Below are 25,741 nucleotides of genomic sequence, written 5' to 3' on the forward strand. Positions count from 1 at the left end.
AAGAAGTACAAGACTGCATTTACAAGACCAGGGGTGGCCGTTGGTGAGAATCACTAGATTCTTGCTGGTGGTTCTAAACACTGCCCAGATACATAGTGTACAAACAGCTGCAGAAGAAAAAGAACAGCAGGGCGCTGAGGTCAGTATCAAATTAAAAACTCTTTATTAAAATAAGCAGCACACTTACATTGAAGCAGGGCCATCTTAACCACTTTCAGACCGGACCAATTTGCTGGTCAAAGACCAGACCACTTTTTGCGATTCGGCACTGCGTCGCTTTAACTGACAATTGCGCGGTCGTGCGACGTGACTCCCAAACAAAATTGACGTCCCTTTTTTCCCACAAATAGAGCTTTCTTTTGGTGGTATTTGATCACCCCTGCGGTTTTTATTTTTTGCGCTATAAACAAAAATAGAGCGACAATTTTGAAAAAAACGCATTATTTTTTACTTTTTGTAATAATAAATATCCCCCAAAAATATATAAAAAAACATTTTTTTCCCTCAGTTTAGGCCGATATGTATTCTTCTACATATTTTTGGTAAAAAAAAATCGCAATAAGCGATTATTGATTGGTTTGCGCAAAAGTTATAGCGTTTACAAAATAGGGATAGTTTTATAGCATTTTTATTATTAATTTTTTATTATTTTTTTTTTACTAGTAATGGCGGCGATCAGCAATTTTTATTGTGACTGCGAAAATGTGGGGGACCCATCGGACATTTTTGACACATTTTTGGGACCATTGTCATTTATACAGTAATCACTGCTATATAAATGCAGTGATTCCTGTGTAAATGACACTGGCACTGAAGGGGTTAACCAGTGGGTGGCAGTGTAGGGGTTAAGTGTTCCTAGGGGTGTGGTACTAACTGTGGGGGGGTTGGGCTTTCATTTAGTGAACACTGATCTCTGCTCCAATCACATGGAGCAGAGATCAGCGTCACTAGTTGCTAGGCAGAATGAAGAAATGCTGTTTACAACGGCATTTCTTCATTTGGCCGCTCCGTGAGACGATCGCGGGGATTCCCGCGGCGATCGTGTCCGCGGGTCCCGCGACCGGACTCACGGGGGACCCGACCAGCGCGGGAGCGCGCCGCCGGCGGCGCGCTCCCGATGGCAGGGCGGCAAATTTAAAGGGACGTACATGTACGCCCATTTGCCTGCCCGTGCCATTCTGTCGATGTACATCGTCGTGCGCTGGTCGGCAAGTGGTTAATAACATCATGGGCTCCTGGGCAAAGTAATACACTAGGGCCCCTATCAGTGAAATGATGACCTGTGGTGCACTATGTGCGTGGTGGCAAGGAGAGGGTGTGGCTAAATGATGCTAAATATTGGCCGTGGCTTTTGAGTCTAGAAACAAAAAATACACACAACCAGGTAATTAAATTCACCCCATTCATACACACTGCCCCCACCCTATATACACTGACCCTCTGTATACACTATTTTTCCCTGTACACATTGCTCCCACTCCTTTTTGAAACAATTCCCTTCCCTGTACTCACTGACCCCCTGTCATAAATGCCTCTCCCAGCCTATCAACAGCCTGTATTTATGTATGACTGTACACAGTACGGGGGGGTTGGAGGACACAGTAAAGGGGAGGTCAGGAGGGTACAGTATAGGGTGTAGTAATGTATAGTGTCAGGTTTGGGTAGTATAGGTGGTATGGTGGAAGGTTTGGGTAGTATAGCGGAAGGTTTGGGTACTATAGGTGGTATAGTGGCAGGTTTGGGTACTATAGGTGGTACAGTAAAAGGTTTGGGTAGTATAGTGTGGTATTACTGGAAGGTTTGGGTAGTATAGGTGGTATAATGGCAGGTCAGGGTAGTATAGTGTGGTATAGTGGGAGGTTTGGGTAGTTTAGGGTGGTACAGTAAAAGGTTTGGGTAGTATAGTGTGGTATTACTGGAAGGTTTGGGTAGAATAGGATGGTATAGGGCAGTATAGTAGCAGGTATGGGTAGTGTTGGGTGGTGTAGTAAAAGGTTTGGGTAGTAGAAAGAGCACAATCACAAGGAATGTTTAAAGGACTGTTCTTTATAATGTATATATTTATGGACTTGCAATATGGCTTCTGATATGTAAATATCAGGTGTCCTATTTTGAGACACAAGGAAACGTTGGATTTTTAAGCACTATTAATCACTTTAAAGTGGTGTTCCACCCACAAAAAAATGCTTAAAATTCTTAAAAAAAAAAAAAAACATTTGGGAATTTTTTTTTTAACTCACCTCTAAATGCCTGTTGCTAGGGGGTCCCTTGTAGTCTGCCTCCTTCAGTGCCTGGGCTCCTGACGTCACTTCCCCTCGGTGCAGTAAGGGCTCAGCTCTGCCCCCTCCCTCCTGTCAGTCATCTGGGACACGTGACAGGTCCCAGATGACTGCGTGGCCAATCACGGTGCACAGTACCGCTCGCGCATGCGCAGTGGGTGCCCGGCTGTGAAGCCACAGCCGGGTGCCCACAGTTGCAATGCTGGAGCTGCCAAGAGGAGGGACGAACAGGGCTTCGTTCCCCCACATTGCTGGACCCTGGGACAGGTAAGTGTCCGATTATTAAAAGTCAGCAGCTGCAGTATTTGTAGCCGCTGACTTTTAATTTTTTCTTTTTTTAGGGGAAACTCCTCTTTAAATATATGAATTTGAATGTTAAGTATTAGTTATTAGGTTGGGTTGATCTACGATTTTTAAGATACATTTTGTTTGTTTGCACTATAAAGCACTTTCTAGCACTGTGATTATCACCAGGTGTCCAGAACTGACACATGAATTTTGAATTGTTTACACACTAAATCACTTTAAATACATGAATTGTTTAGGATTTGATGGTAGTGATCAATGAGGTTGACCAACCATTGCACAAATTGTGCACACACAGAACACATCTGTTATCACTAAATAACACAGGATTGCAACACGTTACTTTAACTAACAGCGTTTCACTATCTTTAATCAATGAAGAACTACTGCCCCCCTGTGGTGAGATGAATGAATTACTTCCAACATCAGAGCATGTAGTTTGTTGGCTAGGATAAGAGTGTTTAGACCCCTTTCACACTGGGGCCGCCTGTGCATTATCAGTAAAGCGCTGCTCGTTTTAGCTGTGCTTTACTGCTGTTTAAGCAGGGATTTTCAGACGATATTGGGGCACTTTTAACTCCAAAGAAGGGGTTAGAAATGCCCGTGCTGCGGCGCTTCGGAAGTGCTGCCTATTAATTGCAATGAGCAGGGGCGTTTTTGGGAGCGCTGTATGCTCTGGGGGTCACAGATCTTCCAACATCAACATATCCTACATAAGCCTACATTGCATATGAGGAAGCCAAGGAACAGTCCATTGCCATAGCATAGAGGAAACTACATGTCACATTCCCTAGACCTAAACTCGCGGTGCAGGGACAGCCCAACTGCAAGGAAAGACTTATTTTCCATGGAATTGGGCTTCAATTTATGTAATAATGCCCAGATCTAAAATTACATTTTTAAAAGAAAAATTGAGTTTAGAAGGTTTAGAGTCTCTATCAACATCTTACAGCTGGAAGTACTGCTCTTAAAGCTGTAGGTGTTCTATGTCAGGTCTTTTAGGTTCAGTTCACATACTGTATATGCGGTGCAGGAAACGCAGCGAATCCTGTGCATTTCCCGCATCGCATTGAAATAATTCATGCGAACCCCAGGGTTCGGTGTCAATGTTAAGTTAACAACGCTCCAAAACAGTTTGCAAAATGCAGTGAATCGGATTGCATAGGTGTGAACACCAAAGCGATTCCAGTGCGGGGGGGGGGGGGGGGGGGGGAGGGTCCTGCACCTTTTTTGTGCAGATTCAAATGAATGGCTCAAATCGCCCCCCACAGACACCACACGAGATTTGAAAAAGTACAAATACAGTATACATGAACCCAGCTTAAGTAAAATTACAGCTTGCCTATCACTTTTAATAGTTTGTTTTGGCCAACGTGACCCAAATGGACTATTTCCACTACATAATGATGCAGAAACTTTGGGCGCTGTAATAGACTTGGAGGAAGAGGCAAGCACCAACTAAGGCTGGCCATACATTATACAATTTTCCTTTAGATTTACCAAAACCATATAATATGAGGTCATACCTAAACACTTTCAATTTGTATGCAGTCCCTTGCACTACATTGTTGAAGGTAATTCTAAAGGAAATTGAATAAGAAAATTGTTTAATGTATGGCCAGCCTAAGTATAGCAATTGGATTACAGCAATGAACATATTCCAGAGGGTAGTATTGGGGGCATTAGTGGTAGCTTGACTAAAGCACATAAACCCGAGGCAAGTATAGTAGCATGTCCTATTTGCAATATTGAAACACCCAATAAGAGGGCAGTATGCGACCGGTCCAAACCAAATACTGGGAGTATGCTATAGGCCCCCTAACCTGAGGGAGGAGGGGGGAGCGGACCTCCTATCACAATTTGGATTAGCAGCAAGGATGGAAAGTGTTATCATAATGGGGGATTTTTTTTTAATCAGCCATAGACTAGACGGAGGGAACCATGGATTCGTCTAAGGCTCATCAGTTCCTAAATGTCTTGCAGGACAATTTCATGGGTCTGGTAGACGTACCAACTAGAAAAAAGGTGTTACTAGATCTACTGATTAGCAACAATACAGACCTGATCACGGATGTGGAAATAAGGGGCAATTTAGGAAACAGCGATCACAGGTAAATTGGCTTCACTATAAATCACACAAATAGGAAACAAAAGGGGAACACAAAGACACTGAATTTCAAAAGAGCCAACTTCCCTAAACTACAAATCTTGCTAGAAGATATAAATTGGGATAAAATCTTAGAAACAAAAAACATGGAGGAGAGATGTGTTTGCTTTAAGAGCATATTAAATAAGGGCATTAGCCAGTGCATCCCATTGGGAAAATCAAAATTGAAAAAATACAAGGTTGAGGGATCATCAGCATTCAGACTTTACAAAGAATGCAACAAGATATGCAAGATGGAAAGGTGCAATTAGGGTAGCTAATATAGGACACAAAATACACATAGCGGAGGAGAGCAACAAAAAAAATCCCAGGAAATCCTTTAGGTATATAAACAGTAAAAAAGGAGGACAGACCATATTGGCCCCATAAAGAATGAGGAAGGACATCTGGTTACAAAGGATGGGGAGATGGTGAAGGTATTGAATTTATTCTTCTCCTCAGCCTTCACGAGGGAATCGGGAGGGCTTCAATAACCAAAACTGCAGTGTTTGTCCTCATAACACATCACAGGAAGCATCATGGTTAAGGCTGGGTTCACACTGGAGCGATGCGGGAACGCCGCGAATCCGCTGAGGGTTCCCGCATCGCATGCCTCCCGCCGGCAGTTCACACTGCCCTATGCGGACTGCTGGGCGTGTCAGTGAAACCTTAATGACACCCCCAGATCAGTTTGCATATCGCAGTGCGATCTGCAAACTCGGACAGGAATCGGATCGCATTGTGTGAACACCCATGCGATCCGATTCTGCTGCGGACCAAAAAAAAGGGTCCCGTGCGAGTTTGCGGCGGGTGCGATGCGAATTCAGCCATACTATCTGAATGGCTGAACTCGCATCGCACAGAGATCGGATGTGATTTGCACTGCAGTGCGGTGCGAATCACATCCGGTTCTCGCTGCCGCAGCGGTGTGAATCCAGCCTTACAGAGGACAGAATTAGACTTGGGAAACTTAACATTAATAAATCACCGGGACTAGATGGCTTGCACCTGAGGGTACTTAGGGAACTCAGTCAAAGTAATTGCCAGACCATTGTTCCTAATTTTTACTAACAGTCTACTGACTGGAATGATACCAGCAGATTGGAGAAAAGCCAATGTAGCACCAATATTTAAAAAAAAAAGAGCCAAAATACATCACTGGGAATTACAGACGAGTTAGCCTAACATCAACAGTATGCAAACTCTTGAAGGGGATTATAAGGGACTATATACAAGATTTTAGTAATGAAAACGGTATCATCAGCATGGATTCATGAAGAATCATTCTTGCCAAACCAATCTATTAGCCTTCTATGAGGAGGTGAGCTGCCATCTTAGATAAAGGAAGGCCCCTAGACGTGGTGTATCTGGATTTTGAAAAAGCTTTTGACGCAGTTCCCCATAAATGTCTACTGTACGAAGTAAGGTCCGTTGGCATGGATTGAAAACTGGCTACAATGGCGAATTCAGAGGGTGGTGATAAATGAGGACTACTCGGAATGGTCAGGGGTGGGAAGTGGAGTCCCCCAGGGTTCTGTGCTGGGACTAATCCTGTTTAATTTGTTCATAAACAACCTGGAGGATGTGGTAAACAGCTCAATCTCCGTATTTGCAGATGACACCAAGCTAAGCAGGGCAATAACTTTTCCGCAGGATGTGGAAACTTTGCAAGAAGATCTGAACAAATTAATGGGGATGGCAACTACATGACAAGGTTTAATGTAGAAAAGTGTAAAATAATGCATTTGGGTGGCAAAAATATGAATGCAATCTATACACTGGGGGGTGAACCTCTGGGGGAATCTAAGATGGAAAAGGACCTGGGGGTCCTAGTAGATAAGCTCAGCAATGGCATGCAATGCCAAGCTGCTGCTAACAAAGCAAGAGAATATTGGTATGCATTAAAAAGGGTATTAACTCCAGGGATAAAGCGATAATTCTCCCGTTCTACAAGACTTGAATATGCTGTTAAGTTCTCGGCACCAGTCCTCAGGAATGATGTACTGGAAATGGAGCGAGTACAGAGAAGGGCAACAAAGCTGATAAAGTGTCTGGAGGATATTCGTTATGAGCACTGAACTTATTCTCTCTGGAGAGGAGCTAGGAGAGCCGCTGGGGGACCCCAGAAAACAACATTCGGGGCCACTACTTGCACAGTAGAGGTAAGAGTTATTTAAAAAACAAAAAAAGTAATAAGGGGATCGAACCTTTAGTGTCACTTTAGGATTGAACACATTTTATCATCTTAATACAAATACCACATACAGAGCGACCAGCAAGCACACCTGTTGGTGCAGTAAATAGTTTGTTTCTGTCAGCTTGGCCCAAACCAACTACTCAACCACTTGCCACCCGCCCACCATCAAATGAGTGTTGCTCTCATTCTGGAAGGACGTCATATGACAGCACCCCAGAACGGCCGATATGACATGTAGCGCGGTAATCATGGCCACGCCGTGTTGCTAGGACACGGCACAACCCCAATCTCTATAAAAAGCCACGGCTCTTTAACCATGTGATCGGCTGTGTGAAAATCACAGCCAGTCACATGCACATGTAAATATGGAAGTGCCCTGAATTGGCTCTCCTCGCCTCACACTGACAGAGTGTGTGGCGAGGAGTGTCGTTCAGCGGCATCTCCTCGCAGGGGAGACGTAGGCAAGTAATCACTAATCATCAGTGCCCCGATTACAGGAAAGCCCCAGCGATGCCCATAAGTCACCAATCAGTGCCCATAATTGATGCCAGTCAGTGCCTCCCATCAGTGCTGCCCACTAGTGCCACCTATCAGTGCCTCTTCATCAGTGAAGGAGAAAAATTACTTATTTTCCAAAATTTACTGACAGCAGTGAGTAAATATCACCAAAAGAAAGCTCTATTTGAAGGGCCTTGCTTAGGCTCTAAATATTTTGGGGTGACAACGGTCTCTCAATTGTGCGCCTGCATTTTCTCCCTGTCGCTGGCAGAGACTACAATCAGCCATGCCGACACACATTGCTCAGTCATGGTCAGGATGTAGGGAATGAAGGAGGCAGTGTTTTAGAAGTACTGAGATAAAAAAAAAAAAAGAAGGTAAAAAAGTAAAATCAAGCATTTTATGAAAGATGGCAGCAATTTATGATACACAATATTTAACAAATTCAATGTCATCCAGGTAGGGTTTATAACAGGTAAGAGAGAGTCAGTGTCCCTCAAGAAAATAAATCAGACATTATAAATATATTTAAAAAAAAGTGTAGAAAGCCTGAGATGAGAACACCCATTAACACACATTATTGTCAACCTGTTGGATGTACTAATCTCAGCTCACACATGGAGAAATAGCTATAAATCTTCTATGTACAATCCTTATCCTTGTCCTTCATTCTCCAAAGGTAATCTGTTCTGCTTCGGTTTGTTGTCTGTGTAGTTCTTTAGCGCGGTTTTTCAAGGACTCTGCTTTGACGGCATCTTTACTGACTCCATCACCCAGTTTATACATTCGGCTGGCATTGGCGCACGCCCATATGTGTCCCAGCTTGCAGGCTCTCTCAGAGTAGTGCAGGGCTTTGCTCATGTCCTTGGGTAGCTCAGGAGTTCCTTGCAAGTACATTGCACTCAGGTTAAAGCAGCTTGCAGAAAAATTGGCATCGCAGGCCTTTGTGTAATAATCTACAGCAGCAACGGGGTCAGGTTTTTTATCGTTCACATGACCGTCCTGTAATAGCAAGCCGACGTTATGGCAGGAGTCTAATGATTTTTTCCCTCCCTTGTTGCAGGATTTTAGGAAGCAGTTGTAAGCAGCTTGCAGATCCAATGGTACTCCCCCTGCAGGGCACAAATGGAATAGGTTACAGAAGATTCAATTTAAAGCAATACTAAAAAAGGTCATTATTTTTTTAAACAAAGATGTTATACTTACCTGCTCTGTGTAATGGTTGAACAGAGCAGCCTCGATCCTCCTTTTCTCAGGTCCCCCACCAGTGCTCCTCCCCCAGCTGCATGCCCCCATAGCAAGCCGCTTGCTATAGGGGCACTCGTGCGTGTTCGTTCCATAGCTCAGTCCCCCCCCCTTCTGCCTCCTCACAGGCTGTGATTGACAGCAGTGGGAGCCAATGGCTCCTGTTGCTGTGTCTGAGCCAAATAGAGAAAGGATAGCCTAGAGAGCAGTTGCTGAATGGAGATCGGGATCAGGTAGCTGTATGGGGGTGGATATGGAAATGCACACAGAAGCTTTTTTATCTTCATGCATGGAAAAAAAACCTTCAGAGTTTAGAACTACTTTAGGGTACTTTCACACTGGGGCGGTGCCAGCGTCAGCGGTAAAGCTGCGCTTTTCATGTGCTTTTAATCCCCGCTAGCGGCCAAAGAAAGGGTTAAAAAGCGCCCCTGTTGCAGCGCTGCCGAAGTGCTTCGGCAGGCTGCCCATTCATTTCAGTGGGCAGTGCGGGAGCGGTGTATACACCACTCCCAAAACGCCCTGCCCAAAAATGCTGCTTGCAGGACATTTTTTTCCGTCCTGCAAGTGCACCGCCCCAGTGTGAAAGCACTCGGGATTTAACACTGGGGTGGCTTGAGAGTCGCTTTTCAGGCACTAAAATGAATGAAAAGCGTCCCAGTGTAAAAGGGCCCCTTTCACACTTGTGCGACATGTCCTGCGACTTGGGACTGCAATGTCAGATGACAAGTCGTACCTCATGATGATTTCCAGTGAGTACCTTTCATATCTGTGTGAAAAAGTCGCAGCGACTTCAAAATAGACCGTGTACTACTTTGGTCCGACTTTGATGTGACTTGAGGTCCACAGATTTCAAGATTACACAGACACTGCTTCAAGTTGCATCAAAGTCATGCGACTTTCAGGTTGCACAAGTGAAAAAGGGGCCTAAGGGCAGGTCCACACCAGATGCCATCTAGTGTGTTTTTTTTCCTGCATCAAAAACACACGGGGCAGTAGGTTATATGGGTTCCAATAACAAAGTAGTACATGCAGCATTTTTTCTGCACAGAACTATTCTGGAATTTGAGAAAATGCATCAAAAATGCACTGGAACACACATGTCTCTATGCAAGATGAAAAAAAAAAAAAAAAAAAACATTATAAATTTCCTGAAAGCCACAACCCTGCAGAATACAATGGTGGCAGTTGCATTTTTTTAATTTATTGTTCATCATAGGGATATTTAGTAGATATTCTGACCGTTGCAAAGACAAAGGATGATGAAGAATTCCATCAAGTGTTTTTCCCTCTTCCATAAGTCCAGCTCTGTGTTTAGGCAGGACAGGCTCTTGGAGTATCTTCAGACACCTACCTTTCCCAGTTATGTGATAAGCCCCCAACTTGAAGCAGCTCTCGCTCTGCCCATTCTCTTCACAGTTGTGTTTCAGCACTTTTGCCGTTGCTACAAAGTCTTTCTTAATGCTTTCCAAGTATTCAGCTAAACGATGACAGCCTGGAAAAGAATGGTGACATGTGATTAGTGTTCCATTCCTCAATATGCAACACTAAAATCCCAGCTTATGGCTTTTAAAAGTGTACATACACTATACTGCCAAAAGTATTGTGACGCCTGCCTTTACACGTACATGAAAGTGGTTGTAAACTCTCCCCCACAACTTTGTCCCAAGTCAATCAGCATAAAAAAAACCCTAATGAAGTATTTGTTGTAATCCTTTTTGTTCTTTAGAATGACGTCACTGAGCATGCCCAGATCTCCCTTGATTTAGGGAACACTCTCTATTTGCTTATCTATCTGTTGGTCAATTTATATTTGGTTTAGGGGTTTCTGCCACACCATTATACATTCTTTGTATAACTTAATTATTTAAAAAGTTTATTATTTTTTACCCTTAGATCCATCTTGTGCCTGCTCCTGATGAGTGGCCGTCCAGCCACGAAACGCATTGAGATGCCATTATTTATGTTATACTACTTGAATATTAAGTTTATTTCTAATACCCTTTTTTAAGGATCAATAAGGTCATAGGTTCTGCAAGTATTATCTATTATTGTCTTACTCAACCATTTTTGGTGTACTCTGGAAGGATATTGCCTGTTATATTTTGTGATACGGTCTTGAAGATTTCATGCACTGTATTACTATTGTACTACTGTACCTTGACTACATGTTTACATTTGTTTTATCCGGTTGTAACTCCTGGTTAATAAATATCCAAGCAGATTCACCAATATTATTCTTTTGCATTTTCATGCTTCATAAAAAGTCCCACCCCGTGTTCTCTCTTTTTTGATGCCCGATAGGGATGGAAATGAGTGACCTTACCAGGCCACAATTTTATTTAAAGTCCCAAGGGATGGAATTACTAGCCTTAACAGGTCAGGTGTTCTTAAAGTCCCTCAATAAAAATATGTCCATGATTTTAAATACTTATCTGTTATCAGGACTTCCTACAGCACACCACTGATATCACAGGAGGCTGCATACTCACTCAGAGCTTCCTCCTACACCCCATGTGACATCACATGCAGTGTAAAGCAGGGCATGGGACAGCATTACTGTAGTCTTATCAGCTGAAGCTGATAGGACTTACACAGGCCAACACTAGATAATCAGCACAAGTAAATGCTATGAAATAAAACAAGTCAGCTATGAACAGGGAAGCAGGGTTGCCATAGAAACGTTGGATTGATAAGGAGGCTTGGTTAACAGTACAGGAAGTGCTCAATGTAAGGGCGGAAATACACTCCACTGTGGACTCAGAAAACAATACTTAAGATGACGCTGCCTTACCCCTGGAAACAAGTTATTTAAAGTTTTTTTTAAACAGTAAGTAATATGCAATTTGGGCTGGATTACAGTGGCTATAGTTTGATAATTACTTATTATAATGGACTAAATTAAAAGAAGCATCAGAGTGCCCAGTCTGGCCTCAGACTGGGCCAATTCTGGCACTTCGCTCCTACACGTAAAAAAAAAAAAAAAAAAAAAAAAAATCATAATTTTTTCTTTTCTCTAGAAAATTACTCAGAACCCCAAACATTATATGTTTTTTTTTTGTCGCAGAGACCCTAGTGAATAAAATGGCGCTTGTTGCAACTTATGTCACACTGTATTTTTTGTATAATGTGTAAGATGATGTTACACCGAGTAAATGGATACCCAACATGTCACGTTTTAAAATTGCGTAAACTCATGGAATGGTGCCAAACTTTGGTACTTAAAAATCTCCATAGGTGACGCTTTAAAATTTTTGTGTTTAGAGTTAAAGAGGAGGTCTTGGGCTAAAATTTTTTTTTTTTTGCTCTTGCTCTAATGCACACGCCACTACCACACATGCGTTTTGAACGTCGTTTACAGATGTGGGAGCAACTTGGTTTGTATATCTAAATATGTAGAATCTAAATAGTAAATTGAAAGTGGTTGTAAAGGCTGAAAGTTTAACTTGTTCTATACATTCTATTCATAAAAAAGGTAGAATACCTTCTGTGTGCAGCTCCCCCCACAACTTCCTCTTAATTGGCACCTAAGCCCCCTCCCAATCCAGCGATGTGCACAAGATCATCGGCTGTCCTGGGTCTCTCTCTCCTCACTGGGCAGGACAGCATCAGGAGCCACTACTGTCAATAACCAGTGAGCCAATGAGAGAGCGGGGGGGGGGGGGGCACAGCTGTGTGTCTTATGGACGCAGGGCTCAGGAGCGAGCATGCACCAGTGGCCCCATAGCAAGCAGCCTGCTATTATGGGGCACCGGTCAAGGTCAAGGGGTGACAGCGTGGGACCAGAGAAGAGGAGGATCGGGGCTGCTCTGTGCAAAACCATAACACAGAGCAGGTAAGTGTAACATGCTGAAAACCTTTAACCATTTCAGCCCTGGAAGGATATACCCCCGCCCCAATTGTGATAGGGCACTGCGTCGCTTTAACTGACAATTGCGCGGTCGTGTGACACTATACCCAAATAAAATTAACGCCCTTTTTTTCCCCACAAATAGAGCTTTCTTTTGGTGCCATTTGATTACCTCTGTGGTTTTTATTTTTTATATAAAAATTTGTATGCGTATTTATATTGCAATAAGCATATGTTGATTGGTTTGCTCAAACCTAATAGCGACTATAAAATAGGGGAAGATGTAGGAACTTTATTATTTTTTTTCCACTAATAATGGTGGCGATCTGCCTTGTTTAGCAGGACTGCAGCATTGTGGCCGACAAATCTGACCCCAAGTGTCACCAGTACAGTTAACAGTGCTATAAAAATGCACTGATCACTGGATAAATGGCACAGGCAGAGGAGGAGTTAACGCTAGTGGTTAACAAAGGGTTAAGTGTTCCCTTGGGAGGTGGTTTCTATCTGTATGTGGGATGGGCACATTGGGAGTAGAGAGAGGTCACTGTTCCTGATCACTAGGAACAGCTGATCTCTCTCCTCCTTTCAGAACAATGCACCCGCCTTGTTTACATAGGCAGATTGCCATTCTGCCTCTCTTCACTACGATCGCGGGTGGCTGGCGGACATCAAATCCACTGGACCCGCGGGCGAGCTCCCGCGGCAAGTTCCCGCCCGCTGTATCCAATACAAGTACGTTGGTTCGTGCAGCTGAGCCACCCTGCGGTGGGTGGTCCGAAAGGGATTAAAGTATAACTAAAGGCAAAACCTTTTTTTTTTTTTAGCTTTGGATAGAGTGGAGATGGATTAAAACCCCTGCCAGGTTTTTATTTCCATTTCTGTCCAAATTAGGGAGATTCACCCTATTGGTTGTGTTTACCATGTTGACCGACAGTGAAAGAAAATCCCAAATTGTAGGTTGTCACTAGAACAGGAATAGGGGGCAAATGTTTTAATGGGGACACCAATTCTGGTGACAACCAGGGATTCCCTCCGTTTAGAGGGTTTTCCTCTCCACTTCCCATGTTGGCAATGGGACATGAAGGAAAATCTCCCCAATGGGACACAAATGGTTAGTACTGGGTTGGACCCCCTTTGGCCTTCAGAACTGCCTTCATTCTTTGTGGCATAGATTCTACAAGGTGTTGGAAACATTTCTCAGATCTTGGTCCATAGTGACATGATCGCATCACTCAGTTGCTGCAGATTTGTCGGTTGCACATCCATGATGCGAATCTCTCGTTCCATCACATCCCAAAGGTGCTTTATTGGATTGAGATCTGGTGACTTTGGAGTACAGAGATCTCATTGTCATGTTCAAGAAACCAGTGGTGAGATGATTTGAGCTTTGTGACATGGAGCATTATGCTACTGGAAGGAGCCATCAGAAGATGGGGACACTGTAGTCATAAAGGGATGGACATGGTCAGCAACAATACTCAGGTAGGCCGTGGCGTTTAAATGATGCTCAATTGGTACTAAGAGGCCCAAAGTGTGCCAAAAAAATATCCCCCACACCATTACACCACCACCAGCCTGACCCATTGATACAAGGCAGGATGGATCCATGCTTTCATTTTTTTTTTTTTTTTTTACGCCAAATTCTGACCCTACCATCTGAATGTTGCAGCTGAAATTGAGACTCATCAGATCAGGCAACATTTTTCCAATCTTCTATTGTCCAATTTTGGTGAGCCTGTGCAAATTATAGCCTCAGTTTCCTGTTCTTAGCTGGCCGGAGTGGAACCTGGTGTGGTCTTCTGCAGCTGTAGCCCATCTGCTTCATGTGTTGTGCATTCAGAGATGGTATTCTACATACCTTGGTTGTAACGAGTGGTTGAGTTACTGTTGCCTTTCTTTCATCTCAAACCACTCTGCCCCTTCTCTGATATCAACAAGGCATTTTCCTCCACACAACTACCGCTCACTGGATATTTTCTCTTTGTCGGACCATTTCTGTAAATCCTAGAGATGGTTGTATGTGAAAATCCCAGTAGATCAGCAGTTTTTGAAATACTCAGACCAGCCCATCTGGTTTAACAACCATGTCATGTTCAAAGTCACTATAATCCCCTTTCTTCCCCTCTCTGATGCTCGGGTCTGAACTTCAGCAAGTCGTCTTCACCACATCTAGATGCCTAAATGCATTAAGTTGCTGCCATGTGATTGGCTGATTAGCCATTTGTTTAACCAAGCAATTAAACAGGTGGGGTGTTCGTAATAAAGTGGCCGGTGAGGATATCTATCTATATAGAATTTTTTTTTTTTTTTAATGCATTCTGCCCTCATCCCATCATAGCAGTGACCAGGCCAAAGATTTCAGCTCTATCATGGGGAGATCATCTAAAGTAATTGTTAGGATTTAAAGAGGAAGAAAACCCTGATGGGTTTTACTTTCTCCTTTTTTTCACCCTGCAAAGCAAAGCAAAAGCATAATGTGCTAGTATGCATCGCATACTAGCACATCATGTGACATTTACCTGCAATCGAAGCCCGCATTCATGTTTGCTCCTCTTCCTTCCAGGGCCACAGACTCCGGCTGTGTGACTGGCTGGAGACACGAGATGTCACTCCGAGAACATGCGTGTGGGAGCCACCAGTCTCAGCACTCACGCGTGAAGAATGTGACGGTATACAGTAAATATCTCCTATATGGCGCACGTTTAGGAATTATTTACAGTATAGATAAGTAAGCTTCATTGTAGGCTTACCTATAAGTAGGGATGAGCTTGGGCGTGTTCGCACACTCCACATGCAGAAGTCGGCATGGCGCTGTGCTAATCACAGGCAGTGAGACATTTCCTGATCTCTGCAGCTGCACATCGGGCAATGTCTCGCTGCCTGTGATTATCGTAGTGCCGACTTCTTGGCGGGCTCAGCACGTGGCGTGTGCGATCACGCCCGAGCTCATCCCTACCTATTAGTACAACTTGCAATGGGAGGTTTACAAGCACTTTAAGCCTTCATCACCCAGAGAATTCTGAAATCCTGCTCTCAGGAGGATCCACTCTTTCAGAAGAGGAGAAATAAAACAATGATCCTCCCATAGCACAGGCTTCTCCTGCAGCCCATGCCATGCCATGCTGTGTCTATGAGCCCCTCCCCCCCCACACCGAGCACACTCTCACCATCAGGCAGCTTCTCCTTGTAGCACGCATAGTGGTACTCCACACCCAGATTGTCCAGGTACCCCTTCACCTCCTCCTCGTTCTTGAAGTCCACCAGTCCAGCCATAACTGACACACATGTACCGGTGTCACACTGACCTCTAAGCCCCGCCTCGCCCACTGTAAACCGGATATGACCATTGCTATAGAAACAGCGAAAGTTTGGGGGCGGGTAAGTACCTGATAGGACGAAATAAGCACAAGGCGCGTGCGCAGTACCGTCATGTGACCGGCAAACTGCGAATCAGAACGATTTAGGGAGGAGCAAAGGCAGAGGCAGGAAGTGGGCGTGGTGCAGGTGACCGGTGGTTAGGGGTGTTGGCACGTGATGATAGCTGCTTGTCTGTTATGGGCGATGGAGAGATCTCTTAGTGCCCGGTGACATCACTGCATCACTCTATCAGGAATGTGAAAAGAAAGGCAGATCCTTTGGTTGCTATGACACCGTGCCTGGGGGAGGGGAGTAGAGGATTCCGAGTCTTTTTCAAAACTGAAAAGACAAAAATATTTTGATTGAGCTAACAAGAGATATTACCCAGAATGTGTCACTATTACAAAATGTAACCCTTTCTCTGCCAGAGCAATTTTTGCATTTATTTTGCAAACGTTTAAAGCTGCGAGGCAAAGGCATAATGAGCTAGTATGCAGATTTTTTTTTTTTTACCAATGCTATTCCTCTATATTGGGTTTTGGAATTTACAAATGCAGCAATTTAGAAATCAGATGAAAGGTTTAGTGCTGAGAAACACTTTTTGATAGATAAAAAGTGCGTTTTATGTGCAACTATATAGATCAGACTTAAATGAGGAGGAAAGAGGGACAGCGGGGCAAATCAGGGACAGTCCCTCGAAATCAGGGACAGTTAGGAGCTATGCCTATAGGTAGTGTAAATATCTCCTAATTGTGCACCAATTAGAAGATATTTACATTACATGCAACCAGTGATATGACTGGCACATGCGATCTGAAGGAACGGCCACCCGTGCCATTGTGTCAGAGCCCTGTGTGCTGTGACTGGCGGCTCCCGCGTGAAGAAGTGATGACATCACGGTTCCTGCCAGTCACAGAGTCGGTGCCCGCGAACCTGGAAGCAAGACGGGTGAAGATGGGAGCCCCTGCAACCGCTGACATTGCGGTGCTGGAACAGCTTAGTTTTAGGCCCCTTTCACATTTGTGCGACTTTGGACTTGCATGACAAGTCGTACCCCATGATTTCCAATGGGTCTAGTTCATATCTGTGTGACTTCAGAGTAGTCCATTCACTACTTTTGTCCAACTTTGATGCAACTTATGGTCCATAGACCTCAAGATTACACAGGCATTGCCTCAATGCCCCTGACAGGGTATTACTGTACTGCTTGACCCCCCCCCCCCACAACATGGTACGTGCTATGTATATTACTGTACCCTCTGACCCCCCCTCACCAATATGGTACGTGCTGTGTATATTACTGAACTGACCCCCCCCCCCCCCACAATATGGTACGTGCTGTGTATATTACTGTACTGCCTGACCTAACCCCCCCCACAACATGGTACGTGCTGTGTATATTACTGTACTGCCTGACCTGACCCGACCCCCCCCCCCCCCCACAACATGGTACGTGCTGTCTATATTACTGTACTTCCTGACCTGACCCCCCCCCCCAACATGGTACGTGCTGTGTATATTACTGTACTGCCTGACCTGACCCCCCCCACAACATGGTACATGCTATGTATATTACTGTACTGCCTGACCTGACCCCCCCCCCCCCCACAACATGGTACGTGTTGTGTATTTTACTGTACTACCTGACCTCACCCAGAACATGGTACGTTCTGTGTATATTGCTGTGCTACCTGACCCCCCCCAACATGGTACGTGCTGTGTATATTACTGTACTGCCTGACCCCCCCCCCACAACATGGTACGTGCTGTGTATATTACTATACTGCCTAAACTGACCTCCCCCCCACAATATGGTACATGCTGTGTATATTACTGTACTGCCTAACCTGACCCCCCCCCACAACATGGTATGTGCTGTGTATATTACTGTACTACCTGACCTCCCCCACAACATGGTACGTGCTGTGTATATTACTGTACTGACTGACCCCCCGCCCACAACATGATACGTTCTGTGTATATTGCTGTACTACCTGACCCCCCCCCCCACAACATGGTACATGCTGTGTATATTACTGTATTGCCTGACCCCGCCCCACAACATGGTACGTGCTGTGTATATTACTGTACTGCCTGAACTGACCCCCCCCCCCCCACAATATGGTACGTGCTATGTATATTACTGTGCTGCCTGACCTAACCCCCCCCCCCACAACATGGGAATAAGGGAATCCAAGGTTGTCACCAGAACTAGCGTCCCCATGGGAAGATTTTCCCTCTGTTCCTGTTCTGGTGACAACCCAACATTTGATATTTTCTTTTATTTTCATTTGAGCCACCTACCCCCCCCCCCCCCCAAACATTAGGGCTCATTCACACCACACCGCAAGCTGCTATGAACCTCTTGTGTCTGTTGTTTAGGGGCAATGCTTAGTGATGTAACGCAAGACACTGTTTACCTTTTTTGCTTAACTTTATTGAACTGTCTCAAAATTACACTTTATTCAACTTACCCAACGCAGGATTCCTCAGCACAGTGAATGTTTTCTATGTAGCCTGTTTTGATCTATGGAGATGTGTAAAGGAGCCTTACCATCTCTCACCACCTTAAAGCGGAGTCCCACCAAAAGTGGAACTTCCGCTCATTTGTCTCCTCTCCCCCTCCGGTAACACAGTTGGCACCTTTCGGGGGGGGGGGGGGGGATCTTTGTTCCCACTTCCGGGAGTCTGGGCCGCGGCCTGTGACATCACCGCAGGCTCCCTCCTCTCTGTCGCCGGGCTGTTAGGAGTGGGGCCTCGCGCATGCACAGTAGAGTTCTTGGCGTGAAGGCATAAGGCTACACTCCCAGGCTCCCATACCTGCAATGGCGGCGGCACCTGACAGCTGATGGAAACATCAGTGCCGACATCGCTGGACTCCAGGACAGGTAAGTGTCCGATTAGTAAAAGTCAGCAGCTGCAGTATATCTGCTGGCTTTTATTTTTTTTTAGGTGGACCTCCGCTTTAAAGTGATTGTAAAGTCTCATTTAAAAAAAAAACAAGATTCTTTTCTATACTCACTGTGTGTGTGTGTGTGTGTGTGTGTATATATATATATATATCTATATATATATATATATATATATATATATATATATATATATATATATATATATATCACAGTCAGTGGCTGCCTTGTATACTGTGTGGAGTATATAGAGAGATGGAGATGGTCCAGGGAAGGAGGAGGTTCCTGTGTGATGTGAAGGACACGTCTCAGAGAATTATGTAAGCAGGGATCTGTCCTGGCTGACCCCAGTCCTCTATGAAGACTTGCGGCCCCTTTAAGAGAGGTTGCCTAGCAACGCGTTCATTTCCCGGCCTGCTGTGCCCGGGCCTCCCACTCCGGGCTGGAGGCTGCACCTTCACAGCGGGCCGAGCCCAGCTCCCCGGGCCCGAACCCCACCGCACACCTGACAGCCCCACTCCGGGCCGCAGTCACCACACCGGAAGCGCAACAGGGACACGGTCTGGGCACAACATGGTACGTTCTGTATGTGTGACTGTACTGCCTGACCCCCCTCCCCCATCTCCTTCAACAACATGGTACGTGCTGTGTATATTATAGTTGGGGGACTGCACTGCCTGACCTGACACCCCCTTTTACCATAACATGGTAGGGTCTGTTTATTAGAGGTGGGGGGACTGTACTGCCTGACCTGACACCCCGTTCCCAACAACATGGTATGAAATATATATATATATATATATATGGGGGGAGAGGGGGTGTACTGTCTGAACCCCCCAACATGGAATGTGAAATGTATATTAGAGGGGGACTGAGGTTCCTGACCCCCCCCCCCCATAACCTGGTACATGCTGTGTAAATTAGAGGCTGGATGGCTGTACTGCCTGACCCCCTCCTTACAACAATATGGTATGTGCTGTGTATATTACTGTACTGCTTGACCCCCCACAACATGGTACGTTTTGTGTATATTACTGTACTGCCTGACCCCCCCCCCCCCCCCACAAGGCACGTGCTGTGTATATTACTGTACTGCCTGACCTAACCCCCCCCCCACAACATGGTACATGCTGTGTATATTACTGTACTGCCTTACCTGACCCCCCCCCCCACAACATGGTACGTGCTGTGTATATTACTGTATTACCTGACCCCCCCCCCACAACATGGTACGTTCTGTGTATATTTCTGTACTACCTGACCCCCCCACCACAACGTGGTACGTTCTGTGTATATTGCTGTACTACCTGACCCCCCCACAACATGGTACGTTCTGTGTATATTACTGTACTACCTGCCCCCCCCCCCACAACATGGTACGTGCTGTGTATATTTCTGTACTGCCTGACCCCCCCTCCCACAACATGGTACGTGCTGTGTATATTACTGTACTGCTTGACCCCCCACAACATGGTACATGCTGTGTATATTACTGTACTGCCTGACCCCCCCCCCCCCCCTCCAAAAAGGCACGTGCTGTGTATATTACTGTAATGTCTGAACAGACCCCCCCCACCACAATATGGTACGTGCTGTGTATATTACTGTACTGCCTGACCTAACCCCCCCCCCCACAACATGGTACATGCTGTGTATATTACTGTACTGCCTGACCCCCCACAACATGGTACGTGCTGTGTATATTACTGTACTGCCTGACCCCCCACAACATGGTACGTGCTGTGTATATTACTGTACTGCTTGACCCCCCACATAGGGCTGCAACTAACGATTATTTTCATAAGCGATTAGTTGGCCGATTATTGTTTCGATTAATCGGTTAATAACCTTAAAAAAAACAAAAAGTGGGTCAAATTGACGTTCATTTTCAACCACAGTGACGGAAAAATTAGAAATAATAGAAAACTTATTTTTCAAAGGAATTTACAGACAGTGTATGTGGTTTTCGTTCAGATATTACATTCATTTTAAAAACAACAAGTGAAAATTTCAAACAAAATTCTTTCATTCAGCGAATGTACAAAGATTTTTTTGTCTGAATATTCTCATCTGAAAATTGATCTGTGTGGCCAGCACAAGGCTCGGTGCACACCTATGCAGTTTGCTTTTGATCTGTTTCTGCAGTGCTTTTTGCTGTGCGTTTTGATTTTTGCCCACGTGATTTTACTGCAATTTGCATTTTTGCATTTTTTTTGGGCAGATTAAAAAACACAAATTGCTGCAAAAACGCATTACATCCTTTTCTGCAGCTTCTCCATTGAAGTATATTGATCCAATAAAGCACCATTTTGCGTTAAAAGTCCCTGACCCTTTCAGATGTGAACGTGTAGGAAATCATGTAAATGAATTGTAGTGCATTTCTGCAAAAAGCACCAATAAACATATAGATGTGAACCAGATCTAACACGTTTAGTAACATAATGGGGTTAAAAAAATGAAACTTAGCCCTTTACAGTAGAAAAAGCAGATAATCACTACTACTACTGTAGAACAGTGAAAGTAATATTTACAGTAGCGATTATTTGCTCTTTTTGTACTATAAAGGGCTCATTTTAGTTTTCTTTAACCCATTATGTTACTGCCCGATTAATCGATTATGAAAATAGTAATCGATTTAATTTCATAATTGATTAGTTGTCGATTAATCGATTAGTTGTTTCAGCCCTACCCCCACAACATGGTACGTGCTGTGTATATTACTGTACTGCCTGACCCCCCCACAAGGCACGTGCTGTGTATATTACTGTAATGCCTGAACTGACCCCCCACAATATGGTACACGCTGTGTATATTACTGTACTGCCTGACCTGACCCCCCCCCCCACAACATGGTACGTGCTGTGTATATTACTGTACTACCTGACCCCCCCCCCCATACACACACACAACATTGTACGTGCTGTGTATATTACTGTACTGCCTGACCTGACCCCACCCTCCACAACATGGTACGTGCTGTGTATATTACTTTACTGCCACAATATGTTACATGCTTTGTATATTACTGTACTACCCGACCCCCCCCCCCCCCCCCCCCACACACACACACACACACACACACACACACACACACACACACACACACACACACACACACACACACACACACACACACACACACACACACAGATAGTACGTGCTGTGTATATTACTGTACTGCCTGACCTGACCCCACAACATGGTACGTGCTGTGTATATTACTTTACAGCCTGACCTGACACCTCCACAGCATTGTACATTAGTGTCGGGGGACTGTACTGCCTGACCTGACCCCCACCCCCCCAACAATATGGTACATGCTGTGTATTACTACTGTCTTGTCTGATCTGATCACCCCCCCCCCCCCCCACACTCAATGGTATGTACTTTGTATATTCGAGGTGGCTGACAACCCCCCCCCCCACAATATGGTAGTTGTATATATTACTGTACTACCTGACCCCCCCCCCCCACACAATATGGTATGTGCTGTGTATATCACTGTACTACCTGACCCCACCCCCCAAAATATGGTACGTGCTATCTATATTACTGTACTGCCTGACCTGACCCCCCCCCCCCCCACAATATGGTACGTGCTGAGTATATTACTTTACTGCCTCACCTGACACCTCCACAATATGGTACGGGCTGTGTATATTACTGTACTACCTGACCCCCCCCCACAACATGGTATACTACTGTCTTGTCTGATCTGATCACCCCCCCCCCCTCAATGGTATGTACTTTGTTTTTTGGAGGTGGGGGCTATACTGCTTGACCTGACCCTCCTCCATCCCACAACATGGTACATGCTGTGTATATTAGAGGTTGGGGCTATACTGCCTGATTTCCCCCCCCCCCCACCCCCCCCACAACATGGTACATGCTGTGTATATTACTGTACTGCCTGACCTGACCCCCCCCCCCCTCCACAACATGGTATGTGCTGTGTATATTACTGTACTACCTGACCCCCCCCCCCCCCAACAACATGGTACGTGCTGTGTATATTACTGTACTGCCTGACCTGACCCCCCCCCCCCCCCCACAATATGGTATGTACTGTGTATATTACTGTACTACCTGACCCCCCCCCCCCCCATACACAACATTGTACATGCTATGTATATTAGTGTATTGCCTGACCCCCCCCCCCCCCCCCCAAAAATATGATACATGCTTTGTATATTACTTTACTGCCTGACCTGACACCTCCACAACATTGTACATTAAAGGGGGGGGGGACTGTACTGCCCGACCTGACCCCCCCCCCCCCCACAATATAGTACGTTCTGTGTATATTACTGTACTACCTGACCCCCCACAATATGGTACGTGCTGTGTATATTTCAGGGGTTCCCCCAAAGTCTTAAATGGCCAGGGGTTCCTCCAAGGTAAAAAGATTGAGAGACCTTGGCTTTCTTTTGTTAATAAGAACTAATATTTGCGTAAGGATTTTGTTTTTGATTTTGTCCTGATGTTTTATTACAGTAAGTCCTGGTTCACATGGGGCCTGCCCATGCCTTCACCCCTACATGGGCCGTCTTTACCAGCTTGGGATGAGTCCGCTTGCAGGCAGTCCCATTCAAGTTTAGGATAGCTGGCTATAAAATAATTTAAATTACAAGAGATAATGAGAGGGGGAATCTTTTTGCTATTCACGCTCCTGTCCCCTTGTTAAGTTTCGACATGCAGCTTTGTCCATGCAGCCAGTGATGTATTTTTGTGTTGTGCTGCCCTAGGCAAGACTAATATCAGGCGCTCTCCCATCTACATTTGTCCCACCCCATCCGCACTATACTGTTCTTGTCTCGGGGTCTGTTGGGGGAAGCTGCAACCATTCACAGTGAACAGCTGGGGCTTCCTCCTCAGACCCTGAGACATGATTCGTCTAAGTGTCATATAAAGAATTACGGCTCATGAACTGACGCTTGCGGTGATACCTCAGTGTGGGGCTATCGCTGTTTACGTGCGTGGGGGACTGACATGGGCGTTCACCTTTGCGTGTGAGCACAAGAGGATGGGGGCACTTTCATAATTTTTTTTTTTATTATTAATTATTTACTAATTTGTTATTTTTTTACACTCGCTTTCATTTTTTTTTTTTTTTTTTAAAGCGGAGGTCCACCCTTAAGTGGACCTCCGCTCATCGGAACCCTCCCCCCCTCCGGCGCCACAATTGGCACCTTTCAGGGGGGAGGGGATCTTCCGGGATAGCTCTCTGCGGAAAGGGGCGTAGATTACGCCCCTTTCCGCAAGTGCCCGCCCCTTTCTGCAAGTGCCCCGCTGCCTGCTGGGAAACACACAGATCCCAGAGGCAGCGGGGACCATCCTTATTGCGCAGCGCGATTCGCGCATGCGCAGTAGGGAACCGGTAAATGAAGCCGAAAGGCTCCACTTCCTGATTCCCATACCCAAGATGGCGGCGGCAGCACCCGACAAGACGATCTAGAGATCGGCTTCGGGTGCCGACATCGCGGGCGCGCTGGACAGGTAAGTGTCACTATTTTAAAAGTCAGCAGCTGCAGTATTTGTAGCTGCTGGCTTTAAAAAAAAAAAAAAAAAACGCGGAGTCCCGGCGGACTCCCGCTTTAAGCACTTTTTTAGGCCTCATGCACACTGGACGTTATAATAATGTTATAAAAACACCAGTAGTTTTATGAAGAGTTTTTCAACGTTTTGTAATAACGTTTTTAGCGTTCGTATTTTTCAGTGTTTTTTTTTTTTTATTTTATTATTTCAGTGGGATCAAAAATGTTGATAAACGCTGGTGAGCCATGTTTTTGAGCGTATTGGCATTTTTTGATGTTAAATCGTTTTTATAGCTGAAAAACTCTTGGGGATTTTTTTACAGCCAAAAAAACACCCCAGCCAAAAACAGTTAACAACAGCCTATGTGTGCATGGACACATAGGATAACACCTTGGTGAGTTTATTGACTGTAAGGGGGAAAAAATATGCCTGAAGCCAAAAACAGCAGCTGTAAAAAAAGTCCAAAAATGTCCAGTGTGCGTGAGGCCTTATTGCTGTTTTTAAGGAATGTAAACAGCCTTGTGACAGCAATTGGCATGTGACAGGTACTCTTTATAGAGAGATCTGAGGTGTATAAGACCCCAAATCCCTCCTCTGTACTCAAAAGCATCCATAACACCAAGATCTGTGTTTTTGAATGCTTTCGATTTTTAAAAACTGGCGCAGATGCTTTCCGAGTAAACTGCAAGTGATGTCATGTCATTGCTTCCGGTTTACTGCTACAAACAGTCAATCAAAGCCAATCCCAGTTTGGCTCGGCTGTCCAGCCAACCGGTAGACTCAACGACTGATCGCTCAAGTTTACCGGTGGGCCTGGAAAGCCGGAGAGAGCCGCGGGAGGGGAGGGGGGGGGGGGGAACGTCCCGTAGGTCGGCTTTCTCTCGGCTTACTAGCCACTCAATTGCTATTGCAAGAGAGGCATCATCCCGGTACAACCACCAAAAGGTGCTTGAAAACTGCTGCCCAAGGCAAATGCCTTGTTTGCCTCACGGTAAATATGCTCCTGTACGCAGGCCCCCTGCATCCACCTCTATAAGCTACCTGCACCCAGCCGGATGCAGATGCAGGCACAATAACAAAGGGGGCTTGCAGGAAAGGATAGGTGTCAGCATCCATCTGAATAAAACCTTAACCCTAGTTCACACGTGCGATGGCTCTAAATTTGCCATTTAAAAAGTAAACCATTGTGGATCACTTTTTAGAGGTGGTTTAGAGATGGTTTACAGGTGGTTGTGAGGCGATACTGCCACATTCTGGATGCTTGCCTTTTTTTTTTTTTTTTCCCGATCCAAACCTTTTTTCGTATCGCAACCACGAGCCAATTGTTTGTCACATGATTGAAGCATGGTTCTGTTTGATTTCAATGGATATGCTAATATGCTTGGCAAGCAGCACCACCTGCCACATGCGGCCTGCTGTATA

The 25,741-nt window shown here is 45.1% G+C and overlaps 2 protein-coding genes across 3 annotated transcripts in view; one reads left to right on the forward strand and one right to left on the reverse strand.

Moving 5' to 3' along the window:
* Positions 1-7,812: 7,812 nt before the first annotated feature.
* On the reverse strand, positions 7,813-15,856 carry COA7 (cytochrome c oxidase assembly factor 7). The gene is made up of 3 exons (XM_077453305.1): positions 15,686-15,856; positions 10,023-10,163; positions 7,813-8,538 (listed from the first exon to the last, which is right to left on the reverse strand). The coding sequence occupies exons 1-3, from the start codon at positions 15,789-15,791 to the stop codon at positions 8,093-8,095; spliced, it is 693 nt and encodes a 230-aa protein (XP_077309431.1). The 5' UTR covers positions 15,792-15,856; the 3' UTR covers positions 7,813-8,092.
* Positions 15,857-19,126: 3,270 nt separating this feature from the next.
* Positions 19,127-25,741, forward strand: part of ZYG11B (zyg-11 family member B, cell cycle regulator) — a 54,828-nt gene continuing 48,213 nt past the window's right edge. For both annotated transcript variants that reach the window (XR_013262401.1, XM_077453306.1), the window contains exon 1: positions 19,127-19,360. Coding sequence is in view for 1 of the 2 variants with exons in the window: in XM_077453306.1 (XP_077309432.1) it covers positions 19,142-19,360 (219 nt within the window). In the remaining variant the exon portion in view is untranslated. The remainder of the gene's footprint in view (positions 19,361-25,741) is intronic.

Source organism: Lithobates pipiens, unplaced genomic scaffold, assembly GCF_037356315.1.
Source record: "Lithobates pipiens isolate NorthernLeopardFrog02 unplaced genomic scaffold, aLitPip1_a1.2 Scaffold_23, whole genome shotgun sequence".
Lineage (NCBI taxonomy): Eukaryota > Metazoa > Chordata > Amphibia > Anura > Ranidae > Lithobates > Lithobates pipiens.